We start from the raw sequence: 25,597 nt of genomic DNA, 5'->3' as shown, positions 1-25,597 counted from the left end.
AAATTGTGGAAGAAAATTGGCATGACCATGTCCATATATACAAAAGGGATACAATTAAACAAAAAGTGAACACATATAAAATAGACAAATCAGATTTTAGAACAGAGAGGGGATGGGGGGGGGTTAATGTCTTTGAGGTAATGATATTAGAGGTGATAATTGGGGAAACTATCTTTGTAATGGGTGAGATAATTAGCATATTTGTTAAGGCCCATTCGTAAAGTGTCAAATTTAAGCATGAATGACAGTTCAGAGGCTTCTCTTTGAAGTCTTGTGTGCAGGATGAAGGTAGTAAGGTCTCTTGAGACAATACCCAGGCTGGTTGAAATGGCAAGAAACTGTTTTTTCTTTGTAAAACGGTCTGATGTCTGTTTTTTGTGGATTGATTCTTTGGCGAAGTGTCTGAGATGTTTGTCCAATGTACAAAGCAGACGGACACTTTCGGCACATGATAGCATAGATTATATTTCTGGATGCACAGGAATGTGTGTTCTTGATCTTACAACTCACTTGGTTAGGTCCAATAATGGTATGAGCAGAGTGAACATGTGGACACAGCTGGGTTTGTTACAAGCGAAGGTGCCAGGGTTGGTAGTAGCGAGGTGTGTCCTGTGGTCCTTGGTAAGACTCACCCTGAGGTTAGGTGGTTGTCTAGGAGACCACGGGTGTGTCCCAGCGCCTGGGGGGGGGTACCCCGCTGTAGCTCGTTGACGGGGCGCTGGCCGGGTCTGAGATGACAAGGAGGCGAACAGGGCGAGCCCCTGGCGAGGCCGCGGGGGCAGGGAAAGGCACAAGCCGGGAGGCCGAAGGGCGGCGAGGGGCCCAGCCAGGCCCACCCCTCGCAGCGCGGCTGGGACACGCAGGGGGGGGGGACAGGCCCCCCCCCCGGCTCAGCGGTCACAAGGGCGAGGAGAAAATTCACTTTAATTGAAATGTCCCAAATTTAACCTTTGACCTTCCCACTGCGGTGGCTGTTGCCCGGAATCCCGCGAGACTTTGAGCCAACGGGACAGGAGCGCGCTTTGGCGGGGTCTGTTCCGTCTTCTCGCGAATAATCAAGTCTACTTCCGGGTGTGGCGTCTCGCGAGAGTCGCATGGCGAAGACGCGCTCCGCCTTGTTTGTTTTGTCTCAGTCTCGCGAGAGCCCGTGCCGCTGGCTCTGGGCGGCCCCGTGTGGGAGTGTGCGGAGCCCCAAGCAGCTAGACGCGGCGGGCGCCATTTCAGGGAGCCGCCATCGCCAGAGCTGGGCCTGAGCCGCGCGCTCGTCCGCATCCGCGCCCCGCCTTCGCACCGCCGCCAGAGCCGGGCACCCGAGAGGCGCAGCCCGCAGCAGCAGGTAACCGCAGCGGCTCGCCCCCGGCCGCGGACCCGCCAGGGCCGCTCCTCCGCGTGGGGCGCGGCGCCGGGCCCGCCTGGACACGTCGCTGGGCCTCGGCCCGCCGGAGCCGCGCCGCGGGCTCGCCTCCCGGCGGCAGAGCGGCCTGGACGCGGGAGCAGGCCCCGGGGGGGGGGGGGGCGAGGCCGGCGGCGCGGGCCCTCTGCAGCGTGAGGCGGGGTCGGCCCTGCCCGAGCAGCGCCCCGCGCCCGCCTCGCTGTGCCCGGGCTCCCCGCGGCGCGAGCGGTTCTCGGGCAGCTCGGCGCAGCGCCCAGCGGGGTGGCCGGGCCGGGCGAGTCTCGGCGGGCAGCGCTGTTGAAAACAGCCCGTAGTCCTATGGCGCCTTAAAGCACGTTACTGAGACACTCGAGATCGTGTCACGAGCCTGCACGGGCCAGGCCCGCGTCTTCACGTGAGCGCCAGGGGAGACGTGGGTTCGGCCCACGGAAGCTCACGTTACTGTGTATGCTGCTTTGTGGCTATAAGGCGTCACAGGGCTGCACTTAAAGATTATACTAACTGCATCAATGGGGTTTGCAATCATTGCAGCGTCGTGATGTTGTGCCCTGAAAAGGTTTTAGATTTTTTTCTGCTTTTTCTACAAATAAATATCAGAGATGATACCTTAGTGTGTCTGTTCGTCTTCCAGTTAGTCTGTAACTGGAAAAACTTTAAAACAAAACCCCGAATAGTCTAGTAGCACCTTATAGACTAACAAAACACGTGTATGGGCATAACCAACGTCTTCATGTAGGGTCGTGAGTTTCTGTAACATTTAGTCAAAGAGAATGGGAAGGTTGAGTCTTTAATACTCTTATCCCAGTATTAAATTAATAGATGCCATTCAACATGGCTTTGTGGAAAATAGGTATTGGCAAACGCTTTTTATGAGATCATAAATTTGGTTAAAGGTAGCTGTTTATATTTTCTGTAATATTTAAGTTGGTATTGTATGCTGTGTTGCTGTAGCTATGTTGGTCCCAGGTTATCAAACATATGAGATGGGTTAGGTGATATTTTTTTATGGGCCCAACCCCTCATTTTTGGCCAGAGGTAAGTTTTTGAACTGAGACAGCTCTTCAGGTCTGAATGGTCTGTTTAGTCTTCCAACACTGGCCAATGCCTGGTGCTTCATTAGGAATGAACAGAGCAATCCTCAAATGAGCCATCTTGTATTGTCCAGTCTCACCTGGCCACTGATGGGCCTGTCCAGACCTAGGTTTTTTTATCCATCTCTCCTCATGGAAGCTGTTCCATACCCCTACTCATTTTTGTTGCCTTTTTCTGAACATTTCTAATTCCAGTATATATTTTTTCGAGGTGAGGCAACCAGATCTGCATGCTCAGCAGTCAAGATTTGGGGGTACCATGAATTTGTATATAGGCAATATATATTTTCTGTCTTATCTAGCCTTAATGGTTCCTAACATTCTGTTACCTTTTTAGACTGCCGCTTTTTAGACTGCATATTGAGCGGATGTTTTCAGAGAACTGTCCGCAATTCCTCCAAGATCACTTTCTTGAGTGGTAACAGCTAATTTAGACCCCATCATTTTGTATGTATAGCTGGGATGTTTTCCATTGTGCATTTCTTTGCATTTATCACTCCTGAATATCATCTCTCATTTTTTATTGCCCAGTCATCCATTTTGGTGAGATATTTTTGAAGTCTGCTTTGGACTTAACCATCCAGTTTAGTGGTTAATTTAGTATTGTCTGCAAATTTTGCCAGCTTGCCCCTTTCCCCACATTTATGAATGTTGAATAGCACTGGTCCAGTTCCCTGGAGACACTGCTATTTTTACCTCTCTAGTTTGAAAGGTGACCATTTATTCCTACCCTTTGCTTTCTGATTTTTAACAAATTAAACTAGTCAGCCAACTGTCAGAAAATCTAAATACACTGGATCCACTTGGATCATCCTTGTTTACATTTCAATGGGAATCATCTAGTGGGGTCCCAATCGAATAATTTCCATCAGTTTTCTGGCTGAAAATACAAAATCATTGCTGATGAACTTTGCAGATAAAACTCAAGTTTGCGGAGTGGTGATAAGGATAGGACATACGAAGAGGGATTTGAATCTTTTAGGAAGTTGGATATAATCAAAATGCCATATTCATTTAGGAAAACATATATAGTTCATATTTGTAGGATGGGGGACTGTCTCCTGGAAGATATTTATGTGAAAGGAGTCATGGTGGATAACCAACTCAACATGAGTGTTTAATACAATCTTGTCGATATATGAACAGGAGAAGATAGAATTGGAATGGGGAGGTAACTACTTCTGTATAAGATGAGACTGTAATTTGTATACGGTGTCCAGTTGTGATATCTTCACTTCAAAAAAGATGCTGGAAAATCTGAGGAGGCTTCAGGGAATTCAAGATGCTTAAGAGCGGCTGAAACATTTGCCTTTCACTAACAAATGTAATTCAATCGATTTTAGCTTGTAGAAGAGCAAATTTCAAGACACCGCGTGGTCAGTCTAAAAGCACTTACATGGGTATTGGATGCAAAGGGCTTCTTAACCTAAGAAAAGCATAACAAGACCCAGTGGCTGGAAGCTGAAAAATAGACCAATTCAAACTGTAAATAAGGCACACGTTTCTTAACAGTGAGGGTAATTGTCATTGAAGACCTTCCCAAAGGATGAAGTGGATTCTTCATCACTTGAAATCAAGATTGGATGCCTTTCAAAGGGAAGCTCTACTTCAGCTGCCAATTACTGGTCTTGATGTAGGAAACTCATGGACAGATTATCTAGCCTTTGCTGTTCAGGAAGTGATACGTTATAACAACTTCTGGTCTTGGAATCTGTGTAACTTGGACATTTGCAAATATCCAGATGAGGTTGTTTGTATCCTTCTCTGTTGCTTAGTCTGTTGCTTTTGATAACTGTGGTGTCTGAAATCTGCTTAAGTTGGGTGTAAGACCTCAGTTTCTAATAATAAGCATATTTGGTTGCAGAGAGAATCTTTCTGGCATTCTTTGTTATAAAGAAGCAAGGGAGTTCTTTACTTGAAACTTCATTTTCCACTCAGCCATGATTTAGCTGGGGTTTCTGTCATATTCTGTACTGTCAATGTGCAGGTTACATTCCCACTGCAAACTCCTTCCTGAATCTTCTCCGTATGATTCTCAGTATTATTTTAACAAGGTCCTTCTTGGTATGTAGAGTTGGTTATTTGGCTGGTCTAAAAAAATTGGTCAAAACACTAAATAGAACAGTAGTAAGACATTACGTGCTGCAGTTGGCTTAGCATTTAGATACATATGTCTAATTACAAAAATAGGTTAGTTATTTTTAATTCATCGACTGAAAAAGTGAGGTAATTAAAAATGAAATAATTTTAGCAGTTAGCTTCATATTTAAATGTGAACAAAACTGAATAATTACAAAAGAACAATGAAATGAAACAGAAAACAGGCATATTGCAATTATAAAATAATTTTTAAAATGCACTTACCCTGGGTAGGCAGCTTAATAGCTTCATCTTTTTTTATTGTTTGGTTATTGTGAACCGTTCTCCCCTTTTGGTTAATTTCTGCATTTGACTAGTCAGGTTAGCCTGTATTTTCTTTAGGGAAGTGAAACTATCTTTTGGCTTGCTTAATGTGCTTTGTACACATTAAATATGTAGTTGATGGCCTTGTATTTAAATAAAGATCTGTATTCACATACACACAATGTTTGTCCAGCCAGTCAAGTTACTCTGCTTTCTGTTAAATCTTTTTTCCCCAATATGTGACATAAGCATTTAATAAAGTGATTGATCAAAGTCGTTTATATAGGCTTGCTAACAGATAACAAAATGTGATACAGTCAAAAAGGCCTCTGACGATCTTGATTGGAATATTTAACTGTATTTGACGGTGGTCAGTTAAGCAGCTGGTCAAGCCTATTAGTGTGCATTATTAAAAATCATTGTGGTGTCTTCACAACGTTGGCCTTGTCACCAAAAGTGCAAGTAGCTTGTGAGCTATTACAGGTTGGCTCTTTTTCTGTCTTGATAGATTTTATTTTCCTTTCAGGTGTCCTGAAAAATGGCTGACGATATTGATATTGAAGCAATGCTTGAGGCGCCTTACAAGAAGGTGAGAAAAATGTGCCAGTGAGGTCTTGTACTTACCTTAATTTAGCTTTATTCATGAAACTACTGCTGAACTGTAAACTAACTTCCCTGGAGCCCTCATGATTATCTTATTGGAGATGCATTACATGTAACTTGCAAATAAATATAAACTGTTAATGTAATTATTTTGTGCAGTAGTTTCACTTCAGCGTGATGAATAAATGCCCATCTATCTCTCTTTGTAGACTTGCCTAACGATATCTCACCTCTACTCCCATGAATTCACCTTTGATTCCAGTGTGAACTGTCAATCATAAGGTAGTAATTGAGTGACGTATCGCTGTACCGTGGTCCCCTAGGTAAAAAAAAAAAAAAAAAAAAAAAAAAAATTACTCGCCTAAAATTGCCAGCTCCAGTTTGGTATAGCAACAAGGTGAATGCAGTGTTTGGGAAAATAGCAGGGTTCCAAGAATAACCTTTTCACCAGTCCATGGCACGTAAATCTTTAAATAGTCTGCTCAGAGCAAGAGGCATATGACTATTATTTTTAACATAAAAGACTGGTGATGGTTAATCTTTTAACAGGGCAGAAGGAAACGAATTGCTGAGTGAAAGAACTTTCCAAAATTCTTGGATCCCTGAATAGATACATTCTTTGCAAGTAAAAGACAGTATCACAGTCTGCGGTGTCATTCTAAAAGTAGCCGTTGTACTCTTGTGTTTTAGTTGTTCAATTAAGAATTAGCAATTCTGACACAGTTCTGTTAAACTTCTGAACGACTAGCATAGTGATGTACTCAGTCTCTTGTCTTACCAGGCAGCAAATGTATACTGTCTTTTTTGTTTTGGTTTTTGTTTTTTCACCAACTGGTGGTGAAAGAGTTAACATTATGCATGCATTAGCACTTACTTCACAAGAAATGTGTATAAACTTGAAATAATTTAGCAGTTGTACTACTCATGATGTAACTGGAGTAGTTAAACTATAGAATAGTATAAAAGCTACTGTTAGTTTATTTAGGAGTGTTTAGTAAAACCATGTGGTATCAGTTTTGGATGAGTATTTGTAAGCTTTAAACGCTGTTTATTTAGTATTATGTGATACTTAGCAGATATGTAAAATCTTGTGATAGTCATAATTTGTAATACTAAGAGTCTTATGTCCTAGTTTAACATGGATATTTTCCATGTAAACAGGTATGGAAATAGGGAATGTTTAGGCTGGACTGGTGGATTTTTGATGACTTTCTTGGGAGCCGACATTACTAAAGCAGTGTGAATCCCTGTTTGCTTCAGGGCGAGATGTGTGACAGAGGTGGCATCAAGCTCTTACAACCCTCCAACGAAAATGAGCGAAGATCTCAGGAATGGCATCGGTCACAAGAAATCGATAGTGGCTGGCTGCTAGCATGGCCACTTGGGGCTTAGGCAGAGATATAGCCTTGGTACTGATCAGAGATCATAGCACATGAAAAATGCTTAAACCTGAAACTTCCTCTTACATTTTATAGACATAACATTTAACCACTTGAGTGCTGAAATCTACAGGATAATTTACTATCTAAATCATGTAAGGAAGTATCTACAATTTAATATATATTTAAAACTGTAATTCTTGTGTTTTATAATTGTATGACTTAAATGTAAACAGCAACGTGGTTAAACATGCCAACTTAAATTTTTATAGCTTTCCATATTAAACTGTAAACACGTAATTTAGTATTAAATTTTTTGTTTTGTATTTTCTTATTCCCATTCCCATTCCCCTTTGACCACTTGAAATGTTACCACTTCGTCCTCACGATGTTCTTCTATCAACCCTGCTTAGGATGAGAACAAATTGAGCAGTGCCAATGGCCATGAAGAGCGCAGCAAGAAGTAAGTGTTTATTTGTATATTTTCACTTCTAGGGAACACTGTCAAGCATTCTTCATTTTTAACTTTTAATGTATGTAGTCCATACATACTGTCCAAGAAAATGGAAATCCTTCCGCCTTCCTTTTGCTGTTTATGGCATTTCAAACACATGACTTCAGACATATGATGTATCTCTTGGTTACACAATTGGTATCTGTGATATAATTTAGGGATGTAATAGTGTAGTCAGTTAACTGATAAGCAGAAGCTTATAGGTTAATGCTATATAGTACATGCACCCCCTTCTCCTCAGTACATTTTTTTTTAACAAGCTGGGCAGCACCCGGCTCAGTTCTGACTCTCAACTGATTGGGGAGCTCAGACCTCCCCTAGACTGGCTGCTGTCACCCTGTTCTGCTGTCTCTTAATCAGAGGCAGCAGTGGGGGGTGGCAGGCAGCCAATCCACGAGGAGAGCTGGCTTTTAAACTCCCCTCATGGACCAGCTCCTGCCAGGCACCATGCACTGCTGTGGGCCCTGCCTCCAGGGGCTATACAATAGTTGACTAACGGATAAGAATTCATGAGGTTACTTGACTATTCAATTAACTGATATTTAACATCTCTAGTGTAAATTTTCAATGAATAGTGTTCTTATTAAAAAATGCAAATGACAATTCCTAAACTAGAACAATTTTGATGGATTATAGATAATGACATTGTACCCACAAGATTTTACTATCACTTGCACATATTTTTGAATTGTTAACTTTTGAAATGTAATTCTGTTTTGTGCACTAATGATGAGAGTTTGAAGGACACTGAAATGCAATGGCCTCAAGTTTAAACTGAGAAATGTGGTCACCTTTCAGTGCTTTATTCCTTGAATTAGTATTGTGTGTAAAAAGCTGTTTGAATAAATCTCTTGCTAATCCAAAACTACTAACAAACTTGTACAAATCTAGAGAGAATTAATTGTATTTATCTCCTTCAGGAAAGACTTATCTGTGTGTTCTGTTTTATAAACTTCCACCTAGTCACTATCCAGGAACAGAAAAACATTTAAAATTCAGTTACTTGCATGACATGCACATTTTGGTTAAAATACTTCCCACTTTACAATTACTGTGATACTAATATTTTTTGGGGGGGGAGGGTGAGGATGAGGAGTAGTTTCTTGAAGTGAAAGGAGGAAAAGGAATTTAGGTGGGGAGTGGACTTATAGTAAAAAGCAGTGTTCATGGTATAAATGCTCGGAAAAACAATCTTTCTTGTTTTTCTGAATCCTGTGCTGTGTGGGTACTGAGGATGAAGGTTCAGGGGAAAAGGACTGGGGTGGGAGAAGTCTAGTAAATGTTCTCACATAGATAACAATAGGCATCACAGAAATTTGGAAGGATAGAACTGGTCGTGCTGATGGCGAAGTGATACTGTATGAGAGCAAGCCTAGAATCAAATGATTTAACAATATTCAAAGACTCCTATCATGCACAGGAATCTCTCTGAATAGTAATTCCATGCTCTAATAATATGGATATGTCAACAACCAAACCACAGTGGTGATAATGAAATGCTCAGGGAGTATTTCTGATGTCCCCATAATGATTGGGTACATATCTCAGGATGGGATACAGAGAACATTTCTCAATGTCTTAAATGACTGCTTCTTGGGGCAGCTAGTCCTGGAACTCACGAGAAGAGACAATTCTTGATTTAATCTTAAGGGAAGCATAGAATCTGGTCCAAGAGGTGAATATAGCTGGATCACTTGGAAAACTCCACAGCAGTCCAGTGTAATTGCAGAAAGGGGAACAATGCAGAAATGAGCAAGTTAAAAAGAAAACACAAGGTATGGTGCCAAGAGTGAAATTGCTGCAGATGCCATTATTGAGGCGCAAGTTAAATGTATATCCCAAATAAAAAAACAAAATAGAGAATTAAATGTGTGCCACTTGGGCTAACTAACAAGGTAAATAAAAGAAGCAGACGCAAAAAGACATGCTTTAAAAAGTGGATGTTAAATCAGTGAGGAAAATAGCAGGGAGCATAAACTCTGGTAAATAAAGTGTAAAAATATTATTAGGGTGGCCACAAAATAAATTGTACAACAGCTAGCCAAAAGCTCAAAAACAAATAGCTTAAAAAAAAAGTACATTAGAAGCAGGAAGCCTGCTAAATTAGGGGAGCCACTTGGCTTATCAAGATGCTGGAAGATTGCTGATATGACAGTAGGGATGTGATAGTTTATAGGTTAATGCTACAGACCAGTGTTTCTCAACCTTTTTTAAATAAGGTACGCCTTTTAAAAAAAAGCACATAAGTACCCCCCCTTAAAAAACAAACAAACAAAAAAAAAAAACGTTTAGTATCTACAGTTTTTTCTCAAATTTTTCTACCATTGCAACACATTGTTTAAACAATTGAATCGTAGCTGGGCGGGTGATGAAATTTTTGGGTGTAAAAAGTACAAAAATAATAAAGCGCTGTAAAACTTAAAACAAAAATTCAGTTTTCTCCAAATTTCAGTTGTTGGCGTACACCCCAGAATTCTCTTGACTACCCGTGAGGGCACTTGTACCACTGGTTGAGAAACACTGCTATAGACTACAAAAAAGCAGTCATGTAGCACTTTAAAGACTAACAAGATGGTTTATTAGGTGATGAGCTTTCGTGGGGCAGACCCACCCCTTGGGACTATAGAATAGTCAAGTAACCAATAAGAATTCATGAGGTCAATCCGCTAGTCAATTAACCAATATTTAACATGCCAAGAAGACACTAAGGCCATTGCTGAGGAACTAGAGATGTGAGTGTGTAGATGAGTACATGATTAAACAGTGAGCCTGGGTGCATTGATTTTACCCTATCGCTTACATGCTGAAGCATCAGGGGTAGGGAGCAGGAGCTGGTGCATGAGGCAAGCCTGATGCTTGCTCGCCCCCTGCAGGTGGCAGTGGGGGTCAACCCAGCTTGCACTCTCCTCAAGCCCTGGATCCTGCAGAGCAGACATCCCCCACTGCCCCACCGTTCAGCTTGCTCAGGAAGGATAGGCAGATGAGAGGAGGATGTGTTGCCTTATATATTAAACATGAACACACATGGACTGAGGTGCAGATGGACACAAGTTTTGTTGAGAGTCTCTGGATAGGTTAAAAGGTTTTTAAAAAAAGTGGTGTCATCTGAGGGGTTAACTATGGACAAGGCAGAAGAGGTGGATGAGGCTTTTTTCCAACAACTAACAACATCATCGAAAGCATGGGTTTTGGGAGTGTTGGTACTTAAACGATCTAGACATACGTTGGAAAACTAACACAGCAGGGCACAGATTATCCAACGAGTTCTTAGATTGCACTGGAGACTGTTTTAGTTCAGAAGTTTGAGAGTTACCACAAGTGAAGCTGTTCTAGAGTCTGTTTTAACACACAGGGAGGAACTGGTTGAAAATTTCCAAGTGGAAGGCAGCTTTGATGAAAGTAATCATGACATCATAGAGTTCATGATTCTAAGGAATGATAGAAGGGAGAGTAGCAAAATAGGACCAGTAGATTTCAGGTAGTCAGATTTTAGTAAGCTCAGAGAGCTGATAGTGTTGCTTCCCATGGGACCTTACCTAAGAGGAAAAAGAATTGAAGAGAGTTTTTAAAGGGAGATTAAGGGCCCAAAGGCAAACTGTTTCACTGTGTAGGAAAGATAGAAAGTATGGCAGGAGACCACTTTGGCTTAATCAGATCTTAGACCATGTAAAAATCAAAAAGGAGTCGTATAAAAAAATGGAAATTAGGTCAATTTACAAAGGAAGCATATAAACAACCACTGGCATGCAGGGGCAAGATTAGAAAGGCCAAGGCACAAAACCATCTGTATCTTGCTAGAGACATAAAGGATAACAAGACGACACTCTATACATATATTAGAAGCAAGAAGAAAACCAAGGACAGGGTGGGCCCATTGTTCAGTGAAGAAGGAAAAACAGTAACAGGAAACTTGGAAATGGCAGAGGTGCTTAATGACTTTTGTTTCAGTTTTCACCAAGAAGAGTGTGATGCATGCCTAGCATAGTGAATGCTAGTGGAAATGGGGTAGGTTTAGAAGTAAAAATAGGAAAAGAACAAATTAAAAATTTGTCAGATGTCTTAAAGTCACCAGGACCTGCAGAAAGGCATCCTAACATAGTCAAGGAGCTGAGAGAGGAGGTATGAGCCTTTGGCTGTCATCTTTGAAAAGTCATGGAAGTTGAGAGAGTGATTCCAGAAGCCTGGAAAAGGGCAAATATAGTGCCCATCTATAAAAAGGGAAATAAGAACAACCCAGGAAACTACAGACCAGTCACTTAAACTTCTGTGCCAGGGAAGATAATGGAGCAAGAAATTAAGGATTTCCTCTACAAACATCTGGAAGAAAATATGGTGATAGGTAACAGTGTGGATTTGTGAAGAACAAATGATGTCAAACCAATCTGATAGCTTTCTTTGATAGGATAACAAGCCTTGTGGATGGGGTGAAAGTGGTGGACATGGTATACCTAGTCTTTAGCTAAGCATTTGATTGGGTCTCGCATGACTTTTTTTTTAATCAATAAACCTAGGGAAATACAATTTAGATGGGGCTACTATAAGGTGGGTGCATAACTGGCGGGATAACCATTCTCAGAGAGTAGTTACTAGTGGTTCACAGTCATGCTGGAAGGGTATAACAAGTGGGGTTCTGCAGGGGTCTGCCATGGAGCTGGTTCTGTTAAATAACTTCATCAACAATTTAGATGATGGCATAGAGTACGCTTAATAAGTTTGCAGATGATACCAAGCTGAGAGGGGTTGCAAATGCTTTGGAGGATAGGGTCATAATTCAAAATGATCTGGACAAACTAGAGAAATGGCCTGAGGTAAATAGAATGAAGTTTAATAAGGACAAATGCAAAGTATCCCACTTAGGAGGGAACAATCAGTTTCATGCATACATAATGGGAAGTGATGGTCTAGGAAGGAGAACTGCAGTAAGGAATCTAGGGGTCATGGTGGACTACAAGCTAAATATGAGTCAAGAGTTTGACACTGTTGCCAAAAAAAAAAAAAAAAAAAAAAGCACACACGATTCTGGGATGCATTAACAGGAGTTGCGAGGAAGATACAAGAAGTCATTGTTCTTCTCTACTCCGTGCTGATTAGGCCTCAACTGGAGTATTGTGTCCCGTTCTGGGCACCGCATTTCAGAAAAGATGTGAAGAAAGGCCCAGAGAAGAACAACAAAAAACAAGTAAAAAAAAACATGCTGGAAATCATTAAGAAGGGGATAGATACGACAGAATATATTGCCTTTATATGAATCCATGATATTCCCACATCTTGAATGCTATATGCAGATTTTGTTCCCCATCCCAAAATAAAAAATTGGAAAAGGTTCAGAAAAGACAACAAAAGTGATTGGGGGTATTACTTCCATATTGAGAAGCTTGTGACTGTTCAGCTTGGAAAAGAGATGATGAAGAAGGGAAAGAGAGAGAGGTCTAAAAAATCATGACTCTCCACATGTTGTGGAGAATAATTATTTATTCCTTTCCATAATGATAGAACTAGGGATTACCAAAATGAAATGAATGGTCAGCAGGTTTAAAACAAAAGGAAGTACTACTACACACAATGTATAGTCAACCTTTGGAACTTCTTGCCTGGTGATATTATTTAAGGCCAAGGCTACAACAGAGTTCAAAAAAAGAATTTAATTCATTCATGGACGATAGATCCATTAATGGTTATTAGCACATTTTACAAGCATACTGTCGATTCTATTATCCAAGTAATTATAAATACTGAATTGTATTGGACACAGCATTGGCCCCTGGGGAATCATACTAGATACGCCATCTTCCAATATGGCAGTGAATTCACTGAGTGTTTTTTGAGTTCAATATCAACCAGTTGCGCACCTGCCTTATATTTATTTTGTTTAGACCACCTTCTATATTTCACTTTTGAGAGTGTCATGTGGAATTGTCAAACTTCACTAAAATTAAGTTGCCCCCTCATACACTAGCTCAGTAATTTTCAAAATGTGTCAGGACTACAAAGTGGGTTGTGACCATATTTTAAGGGGGTCAGCAGGGCTGGCTTAGTCTTGCTGGGACGTGGGACTAAATCCCTAACCAGTGGTGGAAAAAGTACCCCAAAAAGCTACTTGAGTAAAAGTACTGCTACTTTGAAAAAAATGTAATGAAGTGAAAGTCAAAGTATCCTTCTGGAAAAGTACTTGAGTAAAAGTACAAAAGTATCTCATCTTAATTATACTCAAGTATCCGGAAGTAAAACGTATGGGGGGAGGGAGGGCTGATTAGGCAAGGAGAACCAAGTTTCATGGCTTCCTACAGGCCAGATAAACTCTTCTGAAGTTAGTAGATTTTGTGAGCCCCCCCCCCCCCCAGATGCTGAGGTCAAAATGAGGGGTTCAGTGTGCAAGGGGAGGTTCTGGCTGAGAAGGATGTGCAGGAGCGGGCTTGGCGGGGGTGTCCAGATGGGTCGGAGGGTTCAGGAGAGGACCAGGGCTGGTAGATTAGCTTCTTGCTCCCCGCTGTTCCCATTGGCCGGTATCTGGTCAATGGGAGAAGCAGGAAAGCCCTCTCACGAGCAATTTCCAGCACTGCAGTCCCCCTGCCAGTGGGGTGGGTGAGGGGCTCCATGCTTCTTTTCTCTCAATGCTGGATCCAGCCTGCGAGGCTTAGGGCACCTCACCACTGCATAGATACTGTTTTTGAATGAAAAGGTGTTGATGTGACTACTAAAAGGCTTCTTTTTTGGCAGAGTCATTGTGCTGCTTGTTAGGTTATTTAGAAAAACCCCACCATCATTGCATGACGATTGGATGCTTTGCGCATGTGGCTATGCTTTAGCAAATCAGAATGCTGGCTTGCACAACTGTCAGTGGGGTGCTGAAAGTAGTGAGTAACTAAGCGCTTCTAGAAACGGTAGGGGAGTAAAAAGTACAATATTTTCTAACAAAACCTACTTGAGTAGAAGTTGAAGTATCAGAAAAATAAATTACTTGAGTAAAGTACAGATACCAAAAAAATGTAGATGAGAAATGTAATGAAGTATTTCTACTTAGTTACTTTACGCCTCTGTCCCTAACCTTACTGCTCCGGCCGAAGCTTAAGCTGTTGTGTTTGTTTTGCCCCTTGACACACACCTCCATCCCTGCCTGGGGTAGTGGGGCTTGGACTTTGGCTTTGTCCCTCCAACTGGGGGTAATAGGGCTTCGTTGAGCTCATTATAAAATTTTTGTTGTCAAAGGGGGTCATGGTGCAAAGGAGGTTTGAGAAACCCCCACACTAGCCTGTAACCCTGTCAAAAAAGGAAATTAGGTTGGTTTGGCATGATTTGTTCTTGACACATCCACACCTTGCTATTCCTTTTTAACCCTATTTTTAGATGCAAAGAAATTGTTTCTTCCCATATCTTTTCAGGTATCAATTAGCTCCCCTTTGTTTTTAAAGATAGGTGCAGAGTTTGCTCTTCCCTAGTGTTTTGGGATCTCCATGCATTGTCAACGGGAATTCCTGATAGTTCCAGGTTTGCTTCTGGTATTTCCTTTATTACCCTGAGACAAATTTCATTATGCTTTTTCAACTTGAATTAGTCGCTACATATTCTTTAATCCTCTCTTACCTATTGTGGCTTGCATTCCTTACCAGTGATGTTGTTTGCGTAGAGTATCTGGTCACAATCTTTTTAATTAAGACTGGAGGAAAATCAGCATTAAATATCTCCGCTATCTTGATAACATAAGCCATTAGCGCTCCTTCCCTACGGAGTACCTACACTTACTTTTATTTGCTCTTGCTCTTAATGTATTTAAAGAATCTCTTTTTACTGCCTTATGTTCCTTGTTGGGATAACTAATTTTATGCCTTAGCATCTCTGATTTTTGTTCCTACAGGCTTGTGCTATTGAGGTCCACTCTCTAGTAGAAGACTGGGAGCTGCTCCCTGGCTCACATCCAACAGCTTTTAAAATCATGGTTTTAATTTTAGTGTATCGATTTGACACAATGCACATAATTAACTTGAATAGTTGTCTCCATTCCTTCAGCATAGAAGGGAACAGCAGAGAGAGACAGGTGCTACCTTGGAGTCTGCAAATAACATCTAGCAACACATGAGTAACTTGAACACACCATTGCCACAGATTTAATGAGCTGATACAGCTTCTGACTAATATGACAGTGTCAAATTGTCAAGCCACTTAATGCATCTATGCAGAGTTAGGTATACATGCCATACTGAATTTCCATTTGTTTCTGAGGATGCTTCACAGTGAAATTGCAGCGAAGATTAACATGGTCAAAATTCTGTCTGATGTTGTTGATCAAATAATTGCTTATTTTTTCCTTGGGAACCAGTGCCATTCAAAATATTCAGTAATGATGGAAAAGGATAAGCAGTCAAGTGTCAAAATTTGTAGATGATACAAAGTGATTCAAGGTAGTTAACTCCAAAGCAAACTTTGAGGAGTTATGTGGGACTCTCAAAACTGATTGAATGGGCAACAAAAATTAAATTCAGTAGTAAGTGCTAAGTTATTTACCTTTTCCACAATATAAAAATATGGGGGTCACTCAATAAAATGTAATAGGCACCAGGTTTAATAAAATGAGAGGATATACTTTTTTACACAACATGCAGCTAGCTTGTGGAACTCACTGCCTTCAGATATTGTGGTGATGGCCCAAAGTATAAGCAGGTTAATGCGAATGGCCATACTGGGTCAGACCAAAGGTCTATTTAGCCTAATATACGGATGTAATAGTATAGCTGATTAACAGATAAGCAAAAGCTTAAAGGTTAATGCTATAGATTACATCCATTTCCCTCCCTTCCCCCATCCTTTCCAGTAAATTTTTTAGCAGGCAGGCCAGCATCCCAGCTCAGTTCTGGCTTACATTGGGTCCAGAAATTACTCCTGCTGCGGCTCTGCATTTAAAGTGTATTAGGAGTGAGGCAGGCAGACAGCTTGAAACCCAGCACTGCTGTATCTGATAAAGTAGCTGCTGGCCCTGCCCTCGGGAACTATAGAATAGTTGACTTGCCGATGATGATTCATGAGGTTACTTGACTATTCAGTTAACCGATATTTAACACCCCTAGCCCAGTATCCTGTCTGCTGACAGGGGTCAATATAGATGCCCCAGAGGGAGGGAACACAACAGGTAATCATCATGTGATCCCTCTCCTGTCATCCATTTCCAGACAAACAGGGTAGGGACACCATTCCTACCCATCCTGGCTAATAGCCATTGAGGGACCGGACCTGCCCTGCCCTCCATGAATCTATCTAGCTCTTTTTTGGATCCTGTTAAACTCCTATCAGTCACCACATCCTCAGGTAAGGAGTTCCATAGGTTGACTGTGCTGAGTGAAGAAAAATTTCCTTTTGTTTGTTTTAAACCTGCTGCCTATTCTCTCTTATTCTCTATCCCTTTTTTAATGATTCCTAACATTCTATTAGTTTTTTTGACTGCCGCTGCATGTTGAGTGGATGTTTTCAGCTAACTATCCACAGTTGGCTCCAAGCTCTATCTCTTGAGTAGATGTAGCCAAATTACTCCCCATCATATACTATATATAGTTGAGATTATTTTTTCCAATGTGCATTACTTTACATTTATCAGCATTACATTTCATTTGCCGTTTTGTTGCCCAATCACTCAGTTTTGATTGCTCTTTACAAGTCTGCTTTAGTCTTAACTATCTTGAGCAGTTTTGTATCACCTGTAGAGTTTGCCACCTCACTGTTTACCTCTTTCTCTACATCATGTATAAATAAATTGAATAGGATTGGTCTCAGGACATACCATTGGGAGACCCCGTTAGTTACCTCTCTCCACTCTGAAAACTGACTATTTATTCCTACCCTTTGTTTCCTTTCTTTTAACCAGTTATCAATCCACGAAAGGACCTTCCCTCTCATCTTATGACAACTTACTTTACTTCAGAGCCTTTGGTGAGGGACCTTGTCAAAGGCGTTCTGTAAATTTAAGTACACTGTATCCACTGGATTCCCCTCGTCCACATGTTTGTTTGACTCCCTCAAAGAACTCTAGCATATTAGTAAGGCATGATTTCCCCTTACAGAAACCATGTTGACTTTCCTCAACACATTACTATATTTACTGGCCAAACGAGTCAGGATCACCCATTAGGGGCTCCAAGATTACTGGTAGATCCCAATCTACTGGTTTGTGACCACTGGTATAGATCAGGGCTACTCAACTTTGGAAGCACTGGGGGCCACGATGATCCTCACGGCACATGCCAAGGGCCGCAACTTAAATGTGGTTGTATGTATATGCAGATAGTTTTTCATCCTGACTGGCATGAATACAAAGATTAAGCTACACAACACACAGGCCCATTTAAGTCAATTAACCATCTCTAGGCCATTTGTTCCAGTGCTTAGCCACCTTGAGAGTTAGAAGTTTTTCCTAATATTCAACTTAAACTTCCCTTGCTGCAATTTAAGCCCATTGCTTGTCCTATCATCAGAGGTTAAGGAGAATAATATAATCTCCCTCCTTGTAACACTTTTTGGGTACTTAAAAGCTGCCGTCATGTCCCCTCTGTTTTTTCTCTTTTCTAAACTAAAGAAACCCAGTACTTTTAGTCTTCACTAATAGATCATGTTTTCTAGACCTTTCATCATTTTTGTTGCTGTTCTCTGGACCCTCTTCAATTTTTCCACATCTTTCTTGGAATATGGTACCCAGAACTGGACATAGTACTTTACTTGAGGCCTAATCAATGCACAGTAGAGGGGAAGAATGACTTCTTGTCTTGCTCACAACACTCTTGTACGTGCATCCCAGAATTATTGTTGCAAAGGAAGCAAAGATGTCACACTGACGCATATTTAGCTTGTAGTCCGCTATGACCCCTAGATCTTTCTGTTGTACTCTTTCCTAGACGGTCCCTTCCTATTTTGTGTGCATGAAACTGATTGTTCCTTCCTAAGTGGAATACTTTGCATTTGTCCTTGTTGAACTTCATCCTGTTTACCTCAGACCATTTCTCCTGTTTGTCCAGATCATCTACAGACTAAGTGTACTCTCTGTGCCATTATCTAAATTATTGTTGAAGATACTGATGAAGATACTGAACAGAACTGGTCCCAGAACTGATCCCTGTGAAACCCTGCTTGTTATGCCCTTCCACCATGACTGTTAATAACTACTCTCTGAGAATGGTTATCCAATCAGTTATGTACCCCACCTAATAGTAGCCCCATCTAGGTTGTATTTCCCTAGTTTGTTGATAAGACTGTCATGCCAGACTGCATGTCATGCTTTATTCACCACAGTGTTACTCGGTTCAGCTTTTTTGAGTTGGTCTGCAACCAGGTAATGGTTTTGGCAAAGCGTGGAGATAGTTGGGAGATAGCAAAGGAAATGTAGAGCTAGCCATTGCTGTCACTTCAGCTGTGTTTTCTCACCCATTGTCAGTGTTTTCATGAAGATACTAAAAAGGATGCATTGCAGGAAGGTCTAATGACTGAGGTATAACTTAAGAGGACACTATGAACAAAATGCTCAAAGCTGTTCAGAAACTTTCTGTTACAGAAGTCTGATAATTTTACTGTTGGAGGTTTTCAAAAATCAGACCCGTGTGTGTGTGTGTTTTTTTTTTTTTTAAATTAGTGATGGACAACTTAAGCTAGTGAGTAGGTTGCATGACTGGCCCTCTTTTATCTTAGTGGACTGCAAGATTGTTTTCAAAACAGTCTCATGGGGTAGGGTACTTTTGCTAACATGAACGTGCGTATGTAGTATTTGGATGCAGAAGAAGCACATGGCTTTTAAAGTCAATGTTGTGTGCAGTGAGTACAGATCTCTCTTCATGTGCCCTTGCTTTACATGCATGTCACTTAAGTAATTGAGGTTGAAGCACTGTGTCCGGCAGCCTCAGGACTTGACTGTTGCTGAGCCATGGGAGGTCAATATTGTCTGGCAGTATTATCAACACTTCCACTGCTTACTGGGCTCTTTGAAGATATTTAATGGTAAAGTAGAGCTAAATACCATCACAGAACACTCAGAGCCAGGTCTGGTAGCTGTAAATAAACTTTATGGGACCACAGGAAACTTGACACCACCCATGATAAATGGACCACCGGTTAACTAAAATCATGCTGAACCATGGATGTTGCTGGACCAGAGTGCCGAACCAGAGATGTTCAACCTTTACTGGTAGGGAAAAAATGATGCGGATGCCACAGGTTAACTGGTGGCCTGGCTGGAGCAGTGCCCCCTGCTACTTGTGGTGAACTGTTTAACTGGTTTACTCTTGAAATGGGATTTTACATCTTTAGTCAAGCCTTTGATGCCTGTTCAAGTTTTTGCATTTTTGAGCAGCAAAACTCATGGAAAGTATCACACTATATGGTGTCTTATTGTTGCGCTCCTTTCGGTCCAGATATATGTAGCGGGGACTTTGTGTACAATGCTAATCTTTTAGAAAAGTAAATGGTATTTTCGTTTGTAAGCAATGAACAGTATTGTGCTTGTGAAATTGTGTAATAACTACTGGAAATGTAGTTAATAGGAACTGAAGACAGTTGCATATTGTTATGTTAGTGCTGTGAAATTCCAAGATCTCAGGATTTAATAAAAGGGTAATTGTCGTTTTTGTCTTCCTTCTACTATGAAAAGTCAGCCCCTGCTTGACTTGATTCTTCTCAGATGTAGAAAGCATAGCTGCTCACTGAAAATACTTTTTCAACACAGTAATTGAGGTGTTGAATTTAATGTGCCATTTTACATACAGCCCCACTACCATTCTTGGAGGCTTAGTATTTTTTCTAATACTTAAAAAGTCAAAAAGTGAGAGTTGAAACCAGGAAGCATTCATACTCAGATACTGAGTTCTAAATTGATCTTTTTGCAAACATGTGAGACCTGTGCAAATAGTGTCATTCTCCATTTCTGTATTAGTGACTGACAATACAGATTTCGGAAATAAAACTATTAACATTGTCAGGGTGAAGACTGACTTGTTAGATGAGGAAAGCTAATGCTTTATGACAGAAGCCAAATTGCAGTTTCTTTACAACCATAACACATTCTATTTTCTTAGGAGAAAAAAGAGCAAGAGTAGAAGTCGTAGTCATGACAGGAAGAGGAGCAAAAGTAAAGAACGCAAACGAAGTCGTGATCGTGAGAGGAAAAAGAGCAAAAGTCGGGAAAGGAAACGCAGCAGAAGCAAAGAACGCAGACGTAGCCGTTCTAGAAGTAGAGAACGCAGATTCAGAGGCCGCTATAGAAGCCCATAGTAAGTTATTTTAATATAAAATTGAGCATGTATTGTGAAAGTTTAAATTGGACTATGTACTTTCTAAACTTGTCAGTTTACTTATTACTTTGAACTTTGTTCTTTGGAAACAGCAACTCTGAAGTAAGGAGAAAATGCATAAAATTGAATGTTTCAGTTACTACTTTGGTAATTTTGTTTTTATCTTAAACTACAAATAAAATCTGTGCTTTGGTTAAATGGAACTAAAAAAATTGAGAAATTAGGTAGCATAAAGTTAGAATATAACTTTAGGGTTAGGATGAGAGGAATTTATCTATTTTAAGTCCTGGTAGAAAATTAGTAGTTAAAGCAGGTCAAGTTGTAGATTTCACACTTAAAACTCTGGATGATAGTTTCCAGGAGGGTTCAGATTCTTAATACCAATATACTTAATTATATAAAAACACTTTTATGGGAGCCACAAAAAACATTAACTACCCTCTTCCTGCTGGGCTTGCATCAAGCGTTAACTAACAAACTGTATTCCCAGAGTTTTGCTGACATCGCTGATGCTGGTGCACAAAGCAGGAAGTAAGCAGAGGTATGTAGAAAAAAATGGACAAAACCATTCCAGAAGGAAGATACCTAGTTGGTGGTTAAGTCCTACTTGTTACATAAAAAAGCTGCGTGCAAGCAATGGAGCATATTTTTTTTCCCCAAGTTTGTTTCTGGTCAGTTGTCTAGCTGTGATATGAGTGGATAATGGCATGCTGCTTGAGCGGCATCGTTGTTACTTGGTTGCACAGTGTAGTTAATGAGTATCTTCAGTTAATGAGACTTTTAAGGTTGGTTCACAGTTGCACTTAGTGTGTCAAAGCCTCTGATTTACATATATGTATATGCAGAAATAGTACTAAAATAAGTTTAGGACAGTAGAGGATTCCTGGAACAAGTATACTCTTTTCTTACAATTTGTGTCAAACTAAGATTCTTGAGGTGGCACTATGTGAAATGTATTTGCGCCCATGTAACAATTCAAAAAAATTAATAAGCATTATGTTGGCAAATACTATATATTTCCTAGTCGCGTACTGAATTTATAAGAAGCTTTTCTTTGTTTTTACCTTAGTTCTGGTCCAAAATTCAACAGTGCTATCAGAGGGAAGATCGGTCTGCCTCACAGCATCAAATTAAGGTTTCTCAAGTTTTCTATTTTTGTGGCTAGTCAAATGTGTGTACTAAAAATTAATCTTTGTACTTTTTACAAACAATTTTTTTTATGTTTATAGCAGACGGCGGTCCAGAAGCAAAAGTCCATTCAGAAAAGACAAGAGTCCTGTTAGGTAGGTTTTCACATTACTATTTCTTAACTTGCAATTATTCTTGTTATGGTGAATGTCATGTGAGATGCAGTTCTGCGCAGTTAACTTCTGTGCAAGCTAGATGTAGGATTGCCAGTTGCCACATCTCACTGATCATTATGTAAGTATCCATGCTGCTTTGCCTGGGAAGGGAAGGAGTGTGCAGAGGTTGGGGAAGGGGAATCCTGGTGAGGGACTATCCATACAAGTAAATAAATTCACAATTACAGGCAGTCCCCGACTTACGCGGATCCGACTTATGTCGGATCCGCAGTTACGAACGGGGATGCCCCGGAGTACACTGACTGTGGGACCTTGCGGTCCCGCCACCTGTGTACTCCGGGCGAGAAAAGCTGCTCCGTGTCTCCCTGGTCTGCAGACCAGGAAGACGCGGAGCAAAGCCGCTGGCGCCCGCCCCCCCCCGCCCCGCCCCCCCCCCCGCGGCTTTGCAAAGCCGCCGGGGGGGGGGGGGGGGGAGAGAGGGGGGCTCGGGCAGCGGGGCAACCCAGGCGCGCCTGGGCTGCTCCGCTGCCAGCTTCCCCGAGGCTTTGCAAAGCCACGGGGAAAGCCGGCAGCGGGACAGCCCAGATGCCCCGCGGCTGTCCCATTGCCGGCGTCCTCAGAGGCTTTGCTCCCCGTCTCCCTGGTCTGCTGCTCTCCAGCAGACCAGGGAGACTGGGAGCAAAGCCGCGGAGGACCCAGGCGGCGGGACTGCGGTGTGTCTCGGTCTACCGCCCGTGTCTTCCTGGTCTGCTGGGGGGGGGGGGGGGGGGGAGCTAATACGCCCTCCCCCACTCCCCCCCCCCCCCCCCCAGCAGACTAGGCTTTTCTCTGGACGCCTGTGGCAGAGCAGCTGGGGCGCTGCTGGTTGGTCCCGCAGCGCCGCTCTGGGTGCTACTGGACCAACCCAGCAGCACCCCAGCTGCTCTGGTCCTGATTCAGCCACTGCTGGTCAGTTTCAGCAGCGGCTGAATCAGGACGCCTGGGGCAGAGCAGATGGGGTGCTGCTGGGTTGGTCCAGTAGCGCCGAGGAGTGGCGCTACTGGAGCAACCCAGCAGCACCCCAGCTGCTCTGCCCCAGGCGTCCTGATTTAGCCGCTGCTGAAACTGACCAGCGCTGACTACAGGAAGCCTGAGGCAGAGTTGCTCTGCCTCGGGCTTCCTGGAATCAGCTGCTGATCAGTTTCAGCAGCAGCTGACTTGGGGACGCTTGGGGTTCTTAAGTTGATTCTTTATGTAAGTCAGAACTGGTGGTCAGTTTCAGCAGTGGCTGAATCTGGACACCAGTTCCGACTTACATACAGATTCAACTTAAGAACAAACCTACAGTCCCTATCTTGTACGTAACCCGGGGACTGCCTGTACTATAAACACCTTGTTACCACAGTTACTAAATTGCTATGCCTAAATGCTGCTTCACTTTTCGTGCTTAAGACTATTTGGATTGGGTTATAATTTACTCAGTTGAAATTCAGAGGGGTAGCCGTGTTAGTCTGAATCTGCAAAAGCGACGAGGAGTCCTGTGGCACCTTATAGACTAAGTTCAGTTAGTCTATAAGGTGCCCCAGGACTCCTCGTCGCTTTTCCAGTTGAAATTGGCTAAGTTTTTTTCAGTCTCGTTAGTAGTCTTAAAAGCTGAGAGAGAATACTATTTTGGTCATCCATTCTGTTGACTTAAAAATGTGATTTTTTTTTTCCCTCCCTGCCCCTGGAATGTTATGTTACATGCAGTGTAATTGAATGACGTGTTGGACAGGGAAACAATCAAGTTTTCCTTATGCTTAGCTTAAATATTTCTTAACTTAGACCATATTGTGTCAATTCCTAAATATTACACCATTTAGCTCAATCTAAATATAGTTAGACTATTTTTCTAAATACCCTGATTTCCAGAATTATCTTCATTTTTGCTTACTGGCAAAGTATGATTCAAATCTGTAGAACTAAAAATTTGTGCGTCAGAATGTTACTGAAAGTGGTGCAACCCTACCCCACACTGCTATTAAAACTGTGGTGCTATGGCAAGTGGCTATAGTAATTCAGTTACCGTTTTTTCAGTTTTCTTAATTTTGTTAGAACTTACACTCTTTGCAGTTTCTGGATTTTTAAAATTCTTTGATTGTAACAAATACTGAAACTTAAAATATCCAATGACCAACTTTAATCATTGGACTGTCTATGTATGGACATGTTGGTGTTACTTAAAGATACAAGAGTGATAGTGTACTTGTGTAAAATGGCCCCGTAGTCAGTTAGGACTCTTATACTTAGACATCCTCGACCATAGTCACTTGCATGTCTTATAAAAAAAAATGCATAAAATTAGGTCCCTTGATGTAATTGTAATTATGGCTTCTATCTAAGAAATGATGAATTAGTCTGATAAAATGTCTTATTTTGTTTCCTGTTTCCTCATTCCCTGTCTAAGCTTTTCAGTCTGTTGTATATCATCTTTTAGTTCAGTGGTTCCTAAACTTTTCGGCATCATGGCCCCTTTTTGATTTTTGAGAAACCCTCATGCCCCCCTCCCCAATAGCAGCAAAACTTGTTGAGAGGAGGGGGGGGCGGGGAAGGAACTGACTGGGGCCGAAAAACAAAAATAGCAACACAACTTGGGGTAGAGGGAGGGAAGAGGAATTGATGGGATGGAGGAGCTGGGTTGCCTCATGCCCCCCCCCATGAATTTCTTCACGCCCCCGTGCCCCCCCCCCCAGTTTGGGAACCCATGTTTTAGTTAGTAAAATGGCAGATCCTGCCGAAAGAGTTCAGTGTGTATCACAATGGACTGAGTCTGGAAGTTCTGCAGTATAAACTTAATACACAAGTAGCCCAATTTTTCAACCAAGTGTTGGGTAATTCACACTATGATTAGTGGGCATAGTTTTCTGTTACTTCTGAAAATCAATTTTGAGGATTATCTCTAGGTTCTTTCTAAATCTTGTCACAACTTTTTTAAAAAGTTGTGTAAATGTTTTCACTACTTGTCAGGCTTAAATGACAGTTTTGCTTTTGTTCAAAGTGTCAGTTGCCTTAAATCAGAACTGAGTAATTAATCACTGTTTTTCCCCCCCCTCTCCCAAGAGAGCCAATTGATAATTTGACCCCTGAAGAGAGAGATGCTCGAACAGTGTTCTGTATGCAGTTGGCTGCAAGAATTCGGCCAAGAGACTTGGAAGAATTTTTCTCTACTGTAGGAAAGGTAATTGAGGGTGGGTTAAATTAACCTAAATATTGTTAGTGTGCTGTCTAAGCTCTCTACATAGTACTAAGTAAAATAGTTGCTTATGGCCTCTATTGCAGGAGGCCCTCTTCACATGGACTTCATATTTAATCAGAAGTTTTATGTCAATACTAGTTTGCAAAATCACAGTTTCAACTCATGTAATTTGACTTTGTACAAATGTATGACAGTGACCAGTACAATAGGAGTAATTCTGATAAGGTCCTCTATGTATTGTTGCAATAAAAAGTAAGATGTTCTCTTTTGGGTCTGTAGCATAAGAAGGAATTTAAGTTTAGGTCCTTTTTTAATATGGTAGCTCTGCGGGTAAGCTGTTACAAAATGTGTATTGATGCAAGAGCTTTGACAAAGTAGAATCTACAATCCTTTTTCCTTATTAGCTTCAGTTTTGTCAGAATTCCGTCAAAAGATGATTT

At 41.5% G+C, this 25,597-nt stretch overlaps 1 protein-coding gene across 2 annotated transcripts in view; it reads left to right on the top strand.

Annotated features, from left to right (window-relative positions):
* Positions 1-1,145: 1,145 nt before the first annotated feature.
* The window catches only part of RBM39 (RNA binding motif protein 39), a 48,927-nt gene continuing 24,475 nt past the window's right edge, over positions 1,146-25,597 (top strand). The window contains exons 1-7 of one of the 2 annotated variants that reach the window (XM_075901469.1): positions 1,146-1,336; positions 5,414-5,476; positions 7,283-7,332; positions 20,424-20,618; positions 21,709-21,774; positions 21,872-21,922; positions 25,022-25,139. In XM_075901469.1, the coding sequence (XP_075757584.1) occupies positions 5,426-5,476; positions 7,283-7,332; positions 20,424-20,618; positions 21,709-21,774; positions 21,872-21,922; positions 25,022-25,139 (531 nt within the window). In that variant the 5' untranslated portion in view covers positions 1,146-1,336; positions 5,414-5,425. Of the gene's footprint in view, positions 1,337-5,413; positions 5,477-7,282; positions 7,333-20,423; positions 20,619-21,708; positions 21,775-21,868; positions 21,923-25,021; positions 25,140-25,597 lie in introns of both variants that reach the window. The other variant, XM_075901468.1, reaches the window with a different exon arrangement.

Source organism: Pelodiscus sinensis, chromosome 18 (genome assembly GCF_049634645.1).
Source record: "Pelodiscus sinensis isolate JC-2024 chromosome 18, ASM4963464v1, whole genome shotgun sequence".
NCBI lineage: Eukaryota > Metazoa > Chordata > Testudines > Trionychidae > Pelodiscus > Pelodiscus sinensis.
The sequence above is the reverse complement of the archived record's forward strand: the minus strand, read 5'-3'. Positions and strand labels throughout refer to the sequence as shown.